Source organism: Leishmania braziliensis, chromosome 36, assembly GCF_000002845.2.
Source record: "Leishmania braziliensis MHOM/BR/75/M2904 complete genome, chromosome 36".
In the NCBI taxonomy this organism is placed as follows: Eukaryota; Euglenozoa; class Kinetoplastea; order Trypanosomatida; family Trypanosomatidae; genus Leishmania; species Leishmania braziliensis.
In genome coordinates this window covers 566,085-583,835 of record NC_009327.2, presented here as the reverse complement: position 1 = coordinate 583,835, position 17,751 = coordinate 566,085, and the positions used below count along the sequence as shown (strand labels likewise).

At 57.1% G+C, this 17,751-nt stretch overlaps 5 protein-coding genes across 5 annotated transcripts; all 5 read left to right on the top strand.

The window, feature by feature from the left end:
• Positions 1–313: 313 nt before the first annotated feature.
• Positions 314–4,252, top strand: LBRM_35_1630 (conserved hypothetical protein; the record flags this gene model as incomplete). Its single annotated transcript, XM_001568734.1, has 1 exon — positions 314–4,252. One exon carries the CDS (start codon positions 314–316, stop codon positions 4,250–4,252), a length of 3,939 nt encoding a protein of 1,312 aa, XP_001568784.1.
• A 1,748-nt stretch (positions 4,253–6,000) lies between these two features.
• Positions 6,001–7,461, top strand: LBRM_35_1620 (conserved hypothetical protein; the record flags this gene model as incomplete). The annotated part of the gene is made up of 1 exon (XM_001568733.1): positions 6,001–7,461. The coding sequence occupies one exon, from the start codon at positions 6,001–6,003 to the stop codon at positions 7,459–7,461; it is 1,461 nt and encodes a 486-aa protein (XP_001568783.1).
• A 594-nt stretch (positions 7,462–8,055) lies between these two features.
• LBRM_35_1610 (conserved hypothetical protein) lies at positions 8,056–11,568 on the top strand (the record flags this gene model as incomplete). Its single annotated transcript, XM_001568732.1, has 1 exon — positions 8,056–11,568. One exon carries the CDS (start codon positions 8,056–8,058, stop codon positions 11,566–11,568), a length of 3,513 nt encoding a protein of 1,170 aa, XP_001568782.1.
• A 771-nt stretch (positions 11,569–12,339) lies between these two features.
• LBRM_35_1600 (conserved hypothetical protein) lies at positions 12,340–14,220 on the top strand (the record flags this gene model as incomplete). Its single annotated transcript, XM_001568731.1, has 1 exon — positions 12,340–14,220. The coding sequence occupies one exon, from the start codon at positions 12,340–12,342 to the stop codon at positions 14,218–14,220; it is 1,881 nt and encodes a 626-aa protein (XP_001568781.1).
• A 1,143-nt stretch (positions 14,221–15,363) lies between these two features.
• On the top strand, positions 15,364–15,831 carry LBRM_35_1590 (conserved hypothetical protein; the record flags this gene model as incomplete). Its single annotated transcript, XM_001568730.1, has 1 exon — positions 15,364–15,831. The coding sequence occupies one exon, from the start codon at positions 15,364–15,366 to the stop codon at positions 15,829–15,831; it is 468 nt and encodes a 155-aa protein (XP_001568780.1).
• Between the last annotated feature and the right edge of the window lie 1,920 nt (positions 15,832–17,751).

Below are 17,751 nucleotides of genomic sequence, written 5' to 3'. Positions count from 1 at the left end.
CTTTCTGTGGTGCTGTGTGTGCAGGCGTGAGTCGGTGTTGGTGGCTGTGCGGAAGGCTCCACTTGACAGTCTTCTATCTTTATTTTGTGCGCTGTACTGTAGCGCCTTTTAGGGCGCGTTCTTCGAGCGTGTCAAGATCGCCGCATACACAGTTAAACAAACGCTTGCAAAACCACCGCTACGCAACGTCTCTCTCCCCGCCATTTTCTCCGTTAACCTGTGCGCTGATTCGGCCGCCGTTTACTAACACGACATGCTCTCCAGAGAAAAGAATTTAACTGAAAAAGCAGGTAAATGGGTGGCAGAGGACCAGATGAAGAGTGGACAGGGCGTGAAGAAAGGCACTTCGGATGCAAAGGAGAAGCTGGAGAATCATCGTGGCAATGCATTAGTGCGTAATAGCACGTCTTCCAAGGAGAAGGAAGCTCAGGTGGAGGAGTCGTGGAGCGTGGTGCGTGCATCGAAGTCTAGCACCCTGTCCCAGTTTGCTGCCTCGGAGCACGTGGTGCATGCGGCGAAGGGATCAGCGCAGGCCGCTTTCACACCCGCAGAGACTCCGGTCGCTCCCCACTCGTGCACCCCGACACCCGTTATGGCACCACCTACTGCCTCTGATGCGAGGACAAACGATGAGGAGGACCAGATGAGCATTCCTACTCCCTCCATTCGAACAATAAGGCTGTCCACGTCGCCAAAGGCGGAAAGATCTCCCGCGGCTGCCGAAAGCACAGCGCGATCCCGAATGGCGGCTGGACTGTCTCCCACGTCTATGGACTCTATCCCGTTCTCGTGGTCGGACAGCACCAAAACTGGCACGTCCATTGAGTTTGCCATGGATGGCGCATCTTCTGAGGACACCATAAGCGTTCAAGTCTCACCGCGCCGTTGTCCGCCCTGTGCTGTGGAGAATGGCGCGTCCGGGGACATTGATGCGCAAAGACTGCCTGGGAAACACGATGACGTTGGCCACCACGCCGCTGCCGTTTCCGACCGCAGGAGCGAGTCGTCTCTTGAGCTCTGCGTCGGGGACGATACACTCGAGAAGAAGGCACTGACACCGTCAGTTGTGGCGGCGGGGGATGATGAAAAGCGGCAGAAAGAGGGCGAACGGTTGAAGGCGTCCAAGCAGACTGCGCCAGGGTCATCTAAGCAGGCCCCGTCGAGCACCCAAAGGGAGGCGTCTCGCAAGCGTGCGGGAAGTGTCGGCAAAGCTACGCGACACGGCGCGTATGCTGTGTCATCGGCAGACCCTAAAGCGAAGAGCAGTTATGCGGACATCGGAGCCAAAGCTGCCATGCTGTCACAAGTGAATTCTCTCCTTGCCACAAGAGATCAGCCCAAAACGTCTGGTGCTTCGAAGCAAAAGGGAAAGGCGCCTCGAGGGGAGCAGCGATCTACGTTTTCCTCCAGAGGTCATGATTTGGTCGACTCTGCGTTGCTATCCTCTCACAGTAGCAGCGAGGGCAGTCTCTGTCACCGCAGGTCTTGCGGCTCTGTGAACTCCATAGGCGAGGAGAGCGCCGAGTGCCTTCCAAATCGCCAAGGCCATAGCGGCCGTGGGTCTCGTCTCACCCCGGTCAGATACAACGAGGAATATGATGACGATCAGCAATCAGTCAGTACAACGGAGCGAGTACGGGAGTTCAACGCACCACGTAGTTGCCGAGACGTCAACGTGGGCACCATCGTGAGGGGCCGTAGCGGTGGCATGTTCAGTGGAGTGGCGAATGAGCGATCATGGCGGACGCCCTCTGCCCCATGGGGGGCATATCACTACAGAGATCAAGGGCTATGGGGGAGCAGGCACTGTCATTCGTTGTCACAGTCACCGGTGCGGCGCCATGGTTCGCGGTACATGGCCGTCGGAAGCTTGGACGGCGCCGCGCTGGTGCAAGAGTGCCTAATAGAGTTGCAGAGCTACGGCCGCGAGAGGAGTTTTGACTCGAAACGGCCACGCCGCTGGCGGCATAGTGATGAGGTGACGCAGCGGCGCTCTCCTATCAAAGACGTCTGTGACGGTGAAAGGGAGCGATGCTTGTCGCAGCACGGAAGAGCCTCAGCCTCTTCCAGGGTTTCACCAGTTGGCCGTAACAGAAGGTACAGCGAGGACAGCGATGTGCTGGACGACGAGCACCGAATGCATTCACACCGGAGCCTCTCGGACGAGGCATCCCCACGGCATCGGTGGCGCCTCCGCTGTGACAGCGAAGCCAGGCGACCGCCGCCTTTGTGCGCCGATCCCGCGCGTTTTCACCACATCTCGTTCTCTAGTTCCTACACAGATAACGACGCGTACGCTACAGCCGCTGTCACTGGTGCTGAGCGATCCTGTTCACGCTCGGAGCGGCGCCGCAGTGGAAGAAACCGCGGGGATGTGAAGGACCAATACGGCTCTGCGGCTGGGCAACGTGTGCGCTTTGCTGTTACTTCTTCCTTGATAGGCGGTGATACTGAGAAGAAAGAGGAACTACTTGAGTCTTCCCACTTCAATGAAGGCAGAAGGAGTAATAGTCGCTACCGCGAAGAGGCTGGGCGGTCTCCTCGCTCAAAGGCGCGTCACACCCGTAGCAAATCAGCGCAAGCAACTGGCGATGGGGAGCATCTGCGATACGACTGCGAAGATCGTCGAGGGTCAAGGGTACGAGGAGGTGGATGGGTGGACCGCTGCGATGGCGCTGGAGCCTATGATAACCGCCGTTGCGGCTCTGCATTAGACTATGGTGACGCCGACTCAGATGCGTCACGGAGACACAACTCGCCCGACGGCGATGGGTGTGGTGGCTTGGGGCGCTCACAGAGCTACCGTACTCCACCCGTGGCGGCTTCGCCGGCGCGTAAGAGCCCACTCCGTTCTCGCTGTGGCATGTATCCTCTAGATTTGGCTGTGGGTGTACAGCCAGGCCGAACGCGGTATAAATCGCTCACGTCTCCCGTATCCTCACCAGTTCGCGGGCGCCAAGCCTTGAGCGCGGCAAGCGTCAAGAGGACAACGCCGCTTCAGCGAGCGTCTCAGAGCCGTGTGTCATCCACGACATCTGCCCAACTCTCGGAGAAAGAGCTGCTTGCCGAGGTGGAGTCGAAACTGGGTGCGCTGGAGCAGCAGATCGCCGATGACGACGCAGAGAGGGAGCACGCAATGAGGCGTAGTCCGTTTGAGCGACTCTACCACCTCAACAACCGCCGCGAGCGTGACGAGCGACGCAATAAGGTGTTCCAGCTGAACCTCCTTGAACGGATTCGTGAGCGAATCCTCTCCGGCTCGCTGGAGGAGGAGATCGCCCGGAAAGAGGAGCGGCTACGAAAGCAGAAGGAGATGCTGACGAGTCCGGACGGGGTGTTTGTGCGTCTGTACCAGAACGCAAGTCCGTGCCGCTCTTCAACGAACATCGCCGCCGCCGCCGAGGACAGCGGTTCCAAGAGTGCCCAAGATGGCAACGGTGGTAGTCGTGCCAACGTCAACACAACCGGCGTGTCCAGTCGGCCGGCGTCTACGACACGTAGTCGCATGAGCAAGACAGAGTCACAGGCGCTGAGCAACCGCCTGTACGCAAGTGCCACTGCTACGAAGCAGAAAAAGGAGGACATGGCGAAACGATTTGTGGAGGAGCGCCGACATCGAGAGGTGGAAGAGTTGCTGATCGCGCGTTTGGCGGGGAAAATTCAGCTCGATCGAACTCGCGAGCGTGCCTCAGCAAATAGGCGGCTACAGACACCAGCTCAGTTGGAAGAAGAAGCCCGCACACAGCTGAAAAAACTGCGCGAGGAGGACCCAAATGGCTACGAGAAGAAGCTGCTGCGAGGCCCAGTGCTGTCGCAAGAGGAGTGGGATATGCAGGCTGCACGGCTCTGGAAGCATGGGTACGTCTCGAAGGAGAAACTGGAAGCTCAAAGGAAAGTGTTGGAACTGAAGAGCTGCACGTTTCATCCCCTAATCAAGACGCTCCCAGGCTCCGAAGCCGTTGCTAAGCGTGACCACACGCACGGTAACGGTAGCAAAGGCAAGAATAGTGACGAACGCTCGTATGGCAGTGCCGACGGTGCGCAGGACCACTGCAAGGCGGACCGGTGCATGGAGCTGTACCACAGAGGAATGCAAGCCAAGGAGCGTGGCGAGGCGCTGCGCGACGAGCACGACCGTGAGGCTCGCCTCCGGATCCTTCGCAGCCGAATGGCATGCGACCACCATTTTCGGCGCCGGGTTGAGCTTGACCCATCCCTCGCCGAGCGCTTCATAAAGTCGTTGGTTGTGTAGTGCGCCAATAGCCGACAGGTTACTCGCTGCGAGCAGCTGCAAGGTGCGTTTGGCGCATGGTGTGCCGCCCTGGCACGCATGTCACGTGGAGAGCTTTGCTGTTGTCTGTGTTTCTGTATGCCGAATCCTTCTTATACTTCTTGCATGCTTTAGAGGGGGTTTTCGCGGGCAATGCTTTGTTTTTCTTTTATGGGCGTCACTTGTGACCTACAGCTGTGATGCTTCTGTTCATTCCGTGTGGGATGGCGTGTTTTGTTTGTATTTGATGCGTGCGTTAAGAAGCATTTGCTTGTTGCCACTTCCGCATCACCGCTAGATCCTTTAAGGTGGCTTTTGAACCATCGTGTTCTGTGCTGTGGCGTTGCTATCTCTCTCTCTATATATAGATAGATGCTGAGCTGAGTCTTATAGGTGCCAAAATGACGAGGCTAGGACCCGTACTGGAGAAGGAGTTCGGACAGCGACGTATGCGTGACTCTATGTGTGATGATGTGGAGGCTGCTCCCTACCGCTATCACACAAATACACCCACGCAGATGTACACACAGACAGGCTTTCTCGCCGCCGCCTCTGACTACATTGGACTTAGATCGCTTCTAGAGCACCCCACCTCCCCCCGTCTCATCCACGCCCTGCCGTTTATCCCTCGTTTCTAGTTGTGCATCATGTTTAAAATCAAATTTCACCTCTGTTGTGGAGACGGCAGCCGTGGCTTCCCCTAAAAAGCGTTTCAGCGTAGGTTTGTTTCGGCGTGGGCCCGGGATGGACGATCAGGAAAGGAGCGACTCACCCGTGGTGAGCTGGGGTGAAGTCGCTTGGATGTTGTCGTCATCTCTGTCTCTCTCTATTTCGTCGCATCCAGTCTTCCCGTCTCTGTATGCGCTAGAGGGGGTGAGAGACAGAGACGGCGAGAACATGGAAAGGCATCTGGAGACTTGTTGAAAGGGGGAGGAGGCGGCGGAGAGGTGGGGAGGGCTGTCACGTATTGCTCCTGGCCCAGTGCCATCACCAAGATTGTGGGGCTCATTTCTGGTGGACGCCTCGCACACGTTTTTTGTGGTAGGTGCGCTCGCACAGTGCTCCGTCATGGGCTATTCCCGATTCTGTTTCGTCTTTCCCGCACCTTTCGCGTGTGATTTGAGCATGCGAAGGAGGAGGAGGAGGGGCGCCAAAAGTGGTTTGCTGCTTCAGCAGGATGGCGTGTGGTTTGGCGCATCTCTGCTCACAATATTATTTTTATTTTTTTTTTTTTTTGGGGGGGGATGGGGGGTACGTGTGTTTGTGTGCCCCAAAGCAATGCCCAACCCAAGGCGAAGAAACTGATAAGAAGGACGCAGCGAGGCCCTAGTGTTACCAGGGAGTATCAACGCCTGGTTGTCTCTTCGGCCTGGTACAGCGTGCACGTCTGATAGCGTTGTACCTCCGCTCAGAACACTAGCCTTCTTCGTCCCGTGCTAACCCACTGCGGTGATAGTGTTCTGCGTCTTGACGTGACACGTTTCATCGGACTAAAGCATGGCCTTCAGTGTTTTCTAGTCGATGTTCCCCTCGCTCGCCACATCTTGTAAACGAGAGAATGCCCCCCTCCCCAGCGTCGTCTCCAATGGGCCACATGAGTTCTACCTTGTGCTGCGCTGACGTGCAGGTGTCGTGCGTCGCACATTTATTTTCTCTCTTCACGTGTTCCCTACTTTCTTATTTCTACTTCTCGGTGGTGTTTCCTGAAGGTCGTAAGGGGAAGAGTTACCATGCCACGTCTTAGGCCGCTGAATTCGCTGTGCCCCATCGCACTTCGGCAGTCGAATTCGTGGCATAGTATCACCTGCACACGCGCGTCCGCCAGCATTCGTGAGATTCACCAGTCTCCAGCGTCGATCCCTGACCTCGCTGCAGCCGCTTCTTCCGATAAGTTGATGCACACAGCATCAACTGGCAGCAGTAGTGATAGCTGCGGAAAGGCGAATAACCAACCACTGCAGAATCCAATGGAGCTCCTGTCGAGCGTGTTCCAGCACCATCCGTCCGCACTGCGGTTACACCGCGAACTCACTATCGCTCTCGCCGATGGCGACTCGGCGCGGGCAGCGGACTTGGCCAGCGTGCTTGCCAGCACCGTTCAGCGCGTAGTGGCAGCGCAAGAGGCGGGGCCAAGTGACGTTGCTGCCCCACCTAAAGGTTCCGAGAACGCGAAGCACGTCTACCAGAGCGACATCCCTAGGGCGGGTCTTGAAGATATAGAGGAGGCTATGGAAAAGACACGCCAATCACTCCTTCATCAGGCGACGGTGCTGAAGGGCACTAGCGTGGTCAGCGACGCGGTGGCTGGTGCTGTCCCGCCTGGGCCCACGTCGGCGGAGCGGCCGCTTTCTTTTTGGCGCGATCCGGAGCAGCTCTGTGTTACTGTTTTGGAGTCCACGTTCGAGACGGAGGTGCTCGGTGGAGAGTCGCAGGATACGCTAACACCAGCCGGTAACCGGGCAGCGGAGCACGAGGCAGAGCAGGTGCGCATCCTCGACGCCTACTTGGAAAAGGAAGCTGCACGCTGGAAGGCACAGAAGGCGGCCATCGCGAAGATCGTTCTCGATGTGGCTCGCGCCTTGCGTCTCACTCCAGAAGACTTGCAATCCTTCGAGGGAACCTTTGCTTCTGCAGCCGAATCAGCGGCTGCAGAGGCGGGTGAGCGGAAGCTCAATGTTCTGCGTCACAGTAACCTTGTTATTCGTGGTGAAATGCCCTCTTCGGCGTCTCCCACCTCGTCTTCGGAGACTCTTACTGAGGGTGTGGCGGCAGAGCTGCGCGCACTGGAGGAACGAATGTCTTCTCTTGGACAGCCGCTGACACCGTCAGAGCTGTGCATGGCACGCTACGAGATCCAGATGGGGAAGTCGAAGATGCGGTACGTCGTCGGGGTGCACAAGGAGCTACAGCTGGCCCTCGATCACAGCGCTGCGCTGCAGAGGTTGCTTACACAGAAGACAACTCCAGAGGTTACGTTTTCCACGGGTACGGAGGTGTTCATGGCAGAGGTGATTCGCGCTCTGAACGAGGGGGCCGATGCGTACAGTGCGAGTCTAACAGCGGCGGGCACGCAGCTGACGGTGAATGACATAAATGCGCGAGAGGCTGTGGAGACACCAGTGCTCCCCTTCACGTTCATGCTCAAGTGCTCTTTGTGGTTTACCACTGCACCACCTTCGTCCTCAGGCTAACAAGGCAGCGAAAAACCCGTGGGGCTGTACTCTGCGAAATACTTTAGTGGGGAAACGCTCCGGACACGCCGCTTGGCATCTCTCTCTTCAGTGCCGTTGCGTGCCGAGGTGGTTTTCGTTTCTTCGGAGACCCTTGCGAAATGCCTTCCGCGCGCGCACACCCACCCACGTACCGCACAACCACGCAAACCCCCTTGTCACAGACTACTTGGCAGAGTTCGAAGAAGCGAATCACCCAAAGGAATAAAAAAAAGGTGAAGATGAGCTGGTGGAGGACACCGGCGTAGTAGCATGGAAAGTGCTGAGGGGAATGTGAAGGTGGTGGAGACGCTGCTACGACCACTTCTCATTCTCTCTCCCAGGGACCCTGCGTCACTAGAAAGCTGTACATGTAGCGGTGTTTTATGCTGCCCGCTCCTTTGAAGATTTGATGAATCCATTGGTGTTCTCTCTCCGCCCACTGCACTGTTCGCTCTTTCATTTGCATCTGTCTCAACAAGCACCTCACGTCCAAATTGAGTACGCCAGACCGCGTCGCTCAGTTTCTCACCTCCCCCCACTCTGCAGCTTTCTTCTCTACTTTGTGCGACTCTGATGGATTCAGGTGCGCTCGGTGGTAGCCCAGTACTTCGCCAAGTTGCCTCTTTCACTATTCGCTATTTTTCTCTTTCCCGAGTACCGCGCAACATGTCAAGGACCCTTGGGCTGCCCACGATGCTTGCACCGCTGCCTCTGTCCAACCTAGCTGCCTCTACACCTCACTCCACGAATAGCTGTGTCATGGCACCTACAACGCTGACAATGGTACCCAGCCTTAGCTTGGAAAATGATTTCAAGAGGGACACAGAGGACCCCAATTGTCAACACAGCGGTGGCGGCGCTGTTGGGCAGGACAACCACGCGCCCGCTGTTTCAACACGCTCTCTTATCGGCGTGTGCGGGAGTGTGCTGCCGGAAAAGAAAGGTGGCCTGCCCAAGGCCGGTCACATCGGGGTGTGCTACCGCCAAGACCTGTACGTCTTCGGTGGTGTGAACAGCAAAGGACAGTTTAGCAACCACGTCTTTTGCCACGAGAAGCGCACACTCCTCTGGCGGGAGACTCGCGGCATCGGCGTCGTCCCGCGTGGCCGCGCCAACCACGCCGGCGTTCTCATTGGCAGCAAAATATACATCCATGGTGGCCACCGTCAGCTCGAGGTGTTTGACGACCTCTTTGCCTACGAGGTCGAGACAACTCGATGGGAGAAGATTGCTTGCGAACGGTCGCAGGGACCGGGGCCGGTGTTTTTGCACGCTATGGTGTACATCCCCCCCTTACATAGTCTCCTCGTCCTTGGCGGCATTCATCAGCGGGAGCAAAACAGCTGGCTAGGGCACCTATTTGATCTTCGAAACCGCGTCTGGACTGGTGTGCCACCACCGCCCTCTGTTAGCGCACAGCATCTGCAGCTCGTGACGGTCGCGTACCACGCCCCCTCCGCGATGGTGGTGGTTTTGGGACTGATGGAGATGAACGTACTGGAGGATAACACCGCCCCTACGCCACACGTGCACTTATTTCAGCCATCGACGTTTCTGTGGCGGCGGGTTGAGACGAGGACTGCACCGGAGAGCCCGCTACCATTTTGCATGGAGGACACGTGGGAGCCGCTGCTCCATATTCTCATCCCCGGCGGCGGCGGCGTGTACGACCCGTTTCTGGAGAGCTGGATGTTTCCTCTTCCGTCGACGGTGACAGATGACACCAATGACGATGACGCGCTGGGGCAGAGGCCTTCCAAGGCAAGTGTGGTGCTGCCTCCCGTGCCGCAAAACAAGTACGGCTTTCTCGTGCTGGATTTAAGGCGAATGTCGTGGTCGCTGGTGTCGTGCAACGTGTCGCGCAAATTAGTCGCGGAGCTGAATGCAGTGAACCGAGTGACGCGGGAGAAGATGGAGCGAATTGTAATGCGCAACCCTGCAGCCGCTGCTGCTCTCGCCTTGGCCGGGAGCTCTTCGCACAGCAACTCGCCTGTGCATCAGCCTGTAAATGGCGACAGTGTCTTGGGTCTATCCAGAACGTCTCTGGACCACGGTGCCAGCGGGGTCGCGATCAGGCGACAGTCGGGGTTCCGACATCAACCGTCGCAGTGGCAGCGACACAGCTCCTCCTCTACAAGTTTGCCGTGGGCACGCGCGTCAGCAACTCGTACCAGCATGGGCTCCGGTAATACCGACAGCAAGACGGCCGCCCTCCTCAGTGCGTCACGGTACCGCCGTCTCTTCTTCTTCGATGATGCGCCAGAGTTCATGCGCAAGTATACGCTTGTCGCGGTGCGTGATGAAGCGGCCAAATCGGGAAGGCTACGTCCACTGCAGTACGTCGTCTTACACGGTGGACTGACGGAGCCGACCGACTACGCGATGCTGATGTTTACACCGATGGTCACGTGGCTGGATGTCAATGGTGCTGTACCTGCAGGTGGCACGTGTCGGAAGTCGCGCTCAGATTCGCTTTGCGGACAGGGTGCTGCAAATTTGGGGTCTTGGCGCGGTTCAGCGTGCGTTCAGAGCTTTGGTGCTTCGAATGACGACTACGAAGACGAAGATTTTGATGATGACGCATCACTTGTGTGCAGCGGCGCCTCAACTTCGGCGCGCACAAGTCAGAGAGACTATCGCAGCACAGTGCCGTACGCACCGCCGAGGGAGGTGGAGGGCCTGATACACTCACGAGCCGGCAGGGACAGTGACGAAGATGAGGACGACGTCAATGGCGAGGAGCAACTCAACAGCAGGGGTGCGATGCGCAGGTCTTTTCTGCTCCCGACTCTGCAGTGCGGACGGACAAGCCGCAACTATTGCAGGTTTGCCCTCCAGTTTGCACCGGGGAACAGCGTGCAGAAGGAGTCGCTGCTGCCGTACCTGAACATCCCCGTTGCAGTCTTACAAACCCCGGGTGATGTGCAGAAATGGTCGCGTCACTACTACACTGACCAGCGGCGATGGCTCTCGGGGCGGCTCAAGGATGCCCTGCTCGAGGATCGAAAGCTGCGGCGTCTTCGGCAGGTCAACAAGGCGCGCCAGGCGCAGATGACGACGGTGTCTGGTGCTGGCGCCAGCGTTTCACTGGCGGGCTCGGCAGCGCACGAGGACGAGAGCAACGACGAATCGGAATCCTTTATGGAGGGTCTCTACTTCATGGAGTCCTTGACCGGCGACCCTCGCACGCATAGCGGCGCCAACTCATCCGGTTTGCTCGCCAACGAGGATCAGCTATCGCTTGACGCTGCTGCTGCCGCGGTGACACGAGCAGAGGCCCAGAAGAAGCGAGTTTGTGACTTTTTCGAGGAGCACGGACTCGACGTATTCGACGAGGACAGAGATCTACAGTCACCGCAGGGGCAGACCCAGATGCGCACGACGCCGACGAAGTTGAGCGGCAACGAGGCAAAGCACGACGGGCGGCAGAAGGACCCAAGGCCTAAGGAGAGGACTGCCGTTGCGGAGGGCGCGAACGAGAAGGCGACCAAACGGTCGGAGGCGTCACCGCTGGTACCGAACTCTGGAGCCCCCGACGCTTTCGTGCCTTTAGTGAGTGAGTCGCAGATGGCAGACCCATGCTTTGAGCGACTGCGCACGAAGGTGCGGCAGGACGGAGGCAGAGAACGAATGGCAGTTACGCTCTTTCACGACTTGTTCACCAATGGGCTCGCTGGGGGAGCACCAGGTGCGGCGCTGGATTTTAGGAACCTGGCAGCCTACGCTCTGCTGAAAGGCTTGATGGCACGCCTCCGAGCAGATGGAGACCTCCACGAGACGCACCGGCGTCGAGCGCAGCTCCGGTGGCGCTTTCTCCGTGCTGTTGTGCGCACCGGCGAGGCTGTCTACTTGCTTTACCTTGCGAGTCAAGCGGATTTTAAGATGAAGGGCACCGTGGTGACCGGCACGCCGAGTCTCCTGCTCGCCCCAGACCTATATTTTGTCGGTCCATCTCAGGCCTACCGAGTTCCTTGCAAACCAGTCCCGTACAATCTTGCGGCGTCATCAGCACCACCCCTGGCGTCGTCATCCAGGCTTGCGCAGGTGACAGCGAGCGGCATGGTGGTGTACCACTCACTGAAGTGACACTCAGTGGAGCGGAGATGGTAGGTGTTTCGCTACTGCGGCGTGGGAGGGGGCGGGGGGTGGTGGTGGTGCAGGAACGAAGGGCGCTCTCTGTCAGCGGGCGAGTCTTTCTTTCTCGCGGCCGCCCCCCCCTCCCTCTCTCCGCCCCACCCCAGCGGGAGGAGTGGTCGCTCCCTCGGTCCACACCGGTTGGGGCCTGGGCGTGTGTCCTTTTTGCTGTTGTTGTTTTCGCCGTGCCGCTTTTCTGGAACTTTTCTTCTTCGTTTCGTATCTTTTTTTATTTTTGTTCTGCTTTGGCTCTCTTCTCTTATCCCTCCCTCCTCCCCCCACTGCTGCGCGTGATGTGAATATGTATGTACAAGAGGAAACCCTAAACCTTGTGCCGTGAAGTCTACGGCAAGACGGCTACTGCTGTATCGTCTACTCGTCACTTATTGCCGTATTCGCCCTATCTGCGTCACCACCTGCACCTCGTATTCTACCTCCTAACTTTCACGCTTCACTTCTACATCCCACTGGCGTACGCGACCGGTAGCCGTCGTTGAATGTGCTCTGTGCGACTGTCAGTGTACTCCTGTGACTCTTTCTTTTCTATGTCCACTCTTGAAAGAAGGACGCAAGCACTTTGGAGGCGGGAAATAGAGGGAGTCCCCTTCGCACTGGCAGCTGATTGTAAGCGTGTGCACCGTGCGCACCAGCGTGTCCTCTTCTAGAACCACCGAAAACGCAGTTGAGTACAAGGTAAGTACGCGAGCTACACAGCCCCACTGCATGCGAGGACCATTTGGTGAGCCAGCGCGCGAGATTGCGAGGGCAGCCGACACCCTTGCACCAACGCAGGGCCGTGACACGCGACGCGGCAGCACAGGCTTTATCCGCAAAATCCGCTTTAGCGAGCCAAACGCTATGCATGACAGCAGGCGAGTAAGTACTATGACCACATCATCCGGGGATGCAGCGCCGCTCTCTGTGGAGGCGCGTGTGGCAGCTGTGCGCCAGCGCCGCCTGGCGCGAGAGGCGCGAGCATTCGGCGCGGCGGTAGTGGCAGTGAGTGCATCTGCTAAGACTACGAGTTTGCCCCATAGGCTCACCGAACGGGAAAGGAATAACGTGACACCTCCCTGTCAGCCGCACACCATGCCCTCGTTGCCGCTACAACCTATTCCACTCGCGTCGATGTTCACCATGACCTCTCCACCAGAGACCTCTCCGCTGGCAGTCAGGTCTTCTGTTGCGCAGTTTGCCTTGGAATCCAGCTCCGCTAAAGGGGTAAGCAAGGTCGTCGAGGCTGTTGGTGTCGACACGCGTAGGCCACCACGCACAGCAAGCTACGCAGCTTCGTCCACGGAAACGAGCGATCGCACAACGTATTATTCAAACGGCTCGAGCAGCGCCGCCACGACTGAGCGACCTGCGCCGGATGGCAGGATTGCGGCGCTGCATCGCTTTCCCTCTTCGACGTCCTCCGCCTTTACAGCCGCATTTTCAGAGTCGGTGTCATCCAAGAACTCCTTCACTGTTGTCTCTGTATGCGACAGCTCGCCATCGAACCCGATCGGGCACGCACCGATGAATGCTAAGAGTGACTCTACGCAGCGAGGTCGAGGGCAGTGTGCTGAGGCTGAAATGCCATCACCTCCCTACCGCCTGATCGATGATACCCGGACAGCCCGCCGGCTCTTCTCTACCGACACGGAATCTTCTACGTATGTCACGCCGCGTGGTACCGTGGTGGACACTATCCGCATTACAAATCCTGAAAGCAATAAGGGGCGGCATTTTTTCCCTACCTTCTCCGTGCAACGGCAGCTTAGGGCGACCGTCGAGGAAGACTCTGGGCGTTGCACCTCTATTGCCTCGACTCCAGAGACGATTGCATCGCCATCATTGATGAAAATGCAGACTGTTTCGCCGAAGAAAACAATTTCCTCGACCGGACCAAGCACTTCTTCTCGTGGCATCGATAAGCGTACCGATATCGACGCATCACACCTATGCTCCACAGACGTTGTCTCTCTTTCACGGGCTGTCCCCTCCCTTCGCTCCTTCGCGCCGTTTTCCCGCTCCAGCACCACTCGGTCACAGGGGAGCTGCGCGTCCCCGCAGCCCCTCTCCGAAGACGAGTCGTGGCCGATCTCTCGGGACTCCATCGAAGCTGGTGTGTGTCTTCGCCGAGACAGCCCACACACAAGACGCGCGCAGAGCACGTATCGCGAGGGGTCACTCTCGGGGCGCGTGGCCTCTGCCTTAAGTGCCTTGCCACCTGGTATTCGTAATGGACGGCTACGCTCCGCGTCTGCAGGCCGTGACACGACATTCAGATCAGCCTTTTCCGCGAAGATGCCCAGCTTTTCGTCATTTGGGCACCGTATGGCACCTTCAGTGGCGAACCGCGCGGCGCCGTCGTCATGTCATACCAGAACATCTTTACTTCTCAGCAGTGCCGTTTACCCCGTCTTCCTCGCCACAACAACCCGCTCGAGGTACAATCTGCTCGATGACACCACCGCGACGTCGGCAACAGAGTCTGCCGAGCGCGACATCATCACGGAGGAGCTGGCGATGCAGCGTCGGCTGAGCCGCTTGAAGTTGGAGTTAGCGCAACAACGGGTGGAGTGGCGGAGACGTGGTGGGCACACTAGTTCCCTGTGAGGTTGCCCCTCTGATTAATCAGTGCTAGGTGTGCTACCTTTGCTCGCCCTCTCTTCTGATTCCTAAGATATCCTCTATTGTCCTACTCACTGTCGGTCTGGACGTCTACGTGCATCATTATAGTAGACGCGCATGCGCACGCATGGACAAGATTGTCAGCCTTCTCTCTTTTCTTTTTTCGTCCTTTGTGTAGGCGAAAATGTTTCTGCACTCATTGCGAAGCGACAGACGAAGCATTGCGGTGGCGACGCTCATTTTTGTGTTTTCGCTTATCGGTTCGCCTCTTTTCTTCACCCCCACCGTCTGCTCACCACTCCTACGCTCTCAATGAGGCCCCTTCCTTTCCTTTCCCTTCCTCCTCCCCCCTCCCTCCCCCCGACACCGACCATCGCAAGAGAGAAGTAACCCAAGAAGAAAGCGGTACTGCTCTCTCATATCTCTGTTGTCGTTGTTGAAGAGAGAGAAGAGGTAGGGCGGAAGGGCAGCGCTTCTCGTGACGATATTGAGGGCCCCCTCTTCTCCTTCGGTCATACGGTTTGCTTCTTCAGTAGTCGCACGTGCAGCACGAGAGTCTTTCTCTCTGGGTTCGTCTCCCATTGCATTTGCTTGTTCGCGATTCAGTTCCGGCAATGACAGCGAAACACACGGCTCTCCACCTCCGTTCTTGCATGGACTCCCCACTACCCTCTGCAAGGCGTTCAAGGCGAAACGGAGAAGGCAGCTGTAGAGTTGTTATCCTGGCTCTCCACCTGTACCATTGTTGCTCCCTCCCAACGACCAACTGTTTACACAGCAAACCCGAGATGTTTGCATGTCATACGAAGCAACGCTATTGTTTGTGCTGGTGCTCGGTTGCTCGCGACGTCGGGGTACTGAATGTTGGTGCTTTTGTAGGCCGCAGTGCGGATAGGCAGCGTCAAGTGAACACGACGCATCCGCACCACCTCATGTGTAGTCTTGAGCCCTCCAGGGTCTGCCTGATTCCCTTTCCCCTGTTCTCCTGGTGTCCAATTGTAGTGGCGCTCTTTCCTTTCCTTTGTGGCGTTCCCCTCCCCTCTGCCCCCCCAAAAAAAATACCACGCCGTTCAACGCAAGGCTTCGGCGGCCTCGACGAGTTCCCCCCTTTTTGTTTTCTAGTGTTCCATGTCGGCTATCCCATCCCACGGCGCAGCCGACCACGAGGTTGACCCTGTGCAGCGCACCCAGCGGTACGTTCAAGACCACCAGCTGAATGAGCTTTTTGGGCATCTGCTCCAACTCGTCCTCTATCACCGCCCTGATGACCCGCGGGCCTTTCTCGCTGAGGAGGTGCGCAAGATTCGTGAGGAAAAACTCACCTCGCCGCTCTTCACAGAACGAGATCTCGAGACGATGTTTGAGATGATTGATGTGACAGCGCAGCGCTGGATAACGGTCACGCAGCTGCGCAATACGTGCCGCAACCTTGCGACAGCCTCGTCAACGAGCACCGTAAGCACCAGTGGCGGCGGTCTTACAGCAGAGCAGGAAGCTGCCATTGCCGCTGCAGGTGACGCTGCGGGACACGTTACCATAGAGAACTTCAAGGAGGTACTGTCTTCGCTGTTACTCACCAAGAACATATGGTCTTAGAGGCGGAAAGAGGGAGAGGGCATTATGTGCGAAGTGACTGCTTCCCTTCACTTGCAGGATGTGAATTACAATGCGTGTACACACCACCGCTAGGACTGTTTAGGTTGTAGTGGTGGGGGAGTGGTGCATAGTATTCGGTTTGAAATCGAACAGTACAGTGTACTGTGCTATGCCGTTGTCAGGACAAACGGCAGTGAAAAAAGAACTACCTTCCTTGGGTTATTGTCTTGAAGTGGCCCACAGACCTCTGCTGCTGCTGCTGCTGGATGTGGTCACAACACTGTGGAGGCGTTTTGTCTATGCCCGTTTTGTCTCCGCATTTCCCCCCCCCCCTACCTGCCTCCCTTCCGCCTTGCTGCTGGAGCACCTCTAAACACCTAAAAAGCGATCTAGCGGCCTCCTCATTTGCTCCCTTCTGGTGCTCTCCGACGCTTGAGTGCCGCTTTTTGTGCGCACGCACGCTCCAGAGCAAAAGGCTGCACCCTGCAAGCGCAAAAAGGCATACCATCCTACTTCTCCTCGTTTTTTTTTCCACACCGTCACCCCCCCCCCCCCCCCCCCACCTCTGCGTCGTTCTCTCCTGAGTCTGCTGCCTTTGCATGACGAACCTCCACGCGGACATTTCACGTAGCTGATCTCGTTCACGCCTATACATTCGAAGCGCATACACACAGCGAAGCCAAAAAAAAAACAAAATAAGGAGCGGACTCCCCCCCCATGGGAGTGAGTTGGCCTCTCTTTCCGCTACCCACCCACCATCACTACGGCATACATGGGGAGTGCAACGTCTTCGAAAGTGCCAAGTGCATCACAATTATCGGTAGCGGCATAATCGAGTTTAACCATATGACTGCTTCCTATCGCAGTTGTCCTCTCTTCTGCGCTTGTTTGTTTCAAACACCCCTCGCAGTGGCTAGGAACAGGGCTAAAGACAGTGGCGCTACCTCGACGTACACTTGGCGCGGTCTTTGTCGAGGTCCTCCCCTTCCCCCTGTCCCCTCCTTTTTTTTTTCGGGCTTTCATTTTTCACAGTTTTTGTGTTGGCTGTGTTTGCACCTCAATTCAGGGTGGGCTTGCTGGGGTACACTTTTTTTTTTTACTAGTGTAGTTGTGCCTGTCAGACATCCTGCCCCCCTCTCTCAGATTGGTAGTTTCTCTCATTTCTTTCCTCGCGTAGGGGTTACCCACGATTCAAACGCCTGCTTGCGATTGCAGTGCGTGCGTAGCCTCCCTGCTGCCCACCCCCAGTTGCCTCCACTCGCCTTTTTTCCCCTTTTGATATTGCGTTTTGCTCATTGTTTTTGTTCTCTCTACGTTTTTTTTTCTGTGTCTCTGTGGGTCGGTCTCTCCACCTCACTCCCCGACTGAGTCTCCACAGCTTTTGGCGTATGTCATCTGCGTTCTGGTGAGCACAGCAGGTGTTTCTCTCTCTCTCGTTCTCTTCGTGCGAGCGTGTTCGTGAGCCTTCGTCCGTGTCGTGCGTGTTGCCGCTGTCGCTCACAACGAAGCGGGAGGCACTGGATGAAGGCGCCTCCCCCCCTTCTTGTACTGTCTCGTTCTTTCTTTTTGGTGTGTTTGTTGCACCTTGGCTGCTTTTCCCTTTATTCTTTTGCATAACGGCGGTCTCTCTGGCGGTGGTGTATGGTGGAGCCGAAGACCGACAGCGTTTTCGCTTTGCAGTTGGCGCTTTGGAAGCTTCTCTCACCTCTCGTGTTCTCGAAGGGGCGCCCGTGTGACTGTGACTCTTCCGTTTCCTTTGCTCTCTTCCCTCCCCCCCCCTCTCTCTCTCTCTGTGTGTGTGTGTGTTGCCATCCTGTCCTCTCCTAACGTCGGCCACTTCTCACCCTCTCACTCGTCACTTTGGTCTTCTCTCTCCTCAGCCTATCCTGCAGTCTCCCTTTTTTGCTGATACTTCTTGTG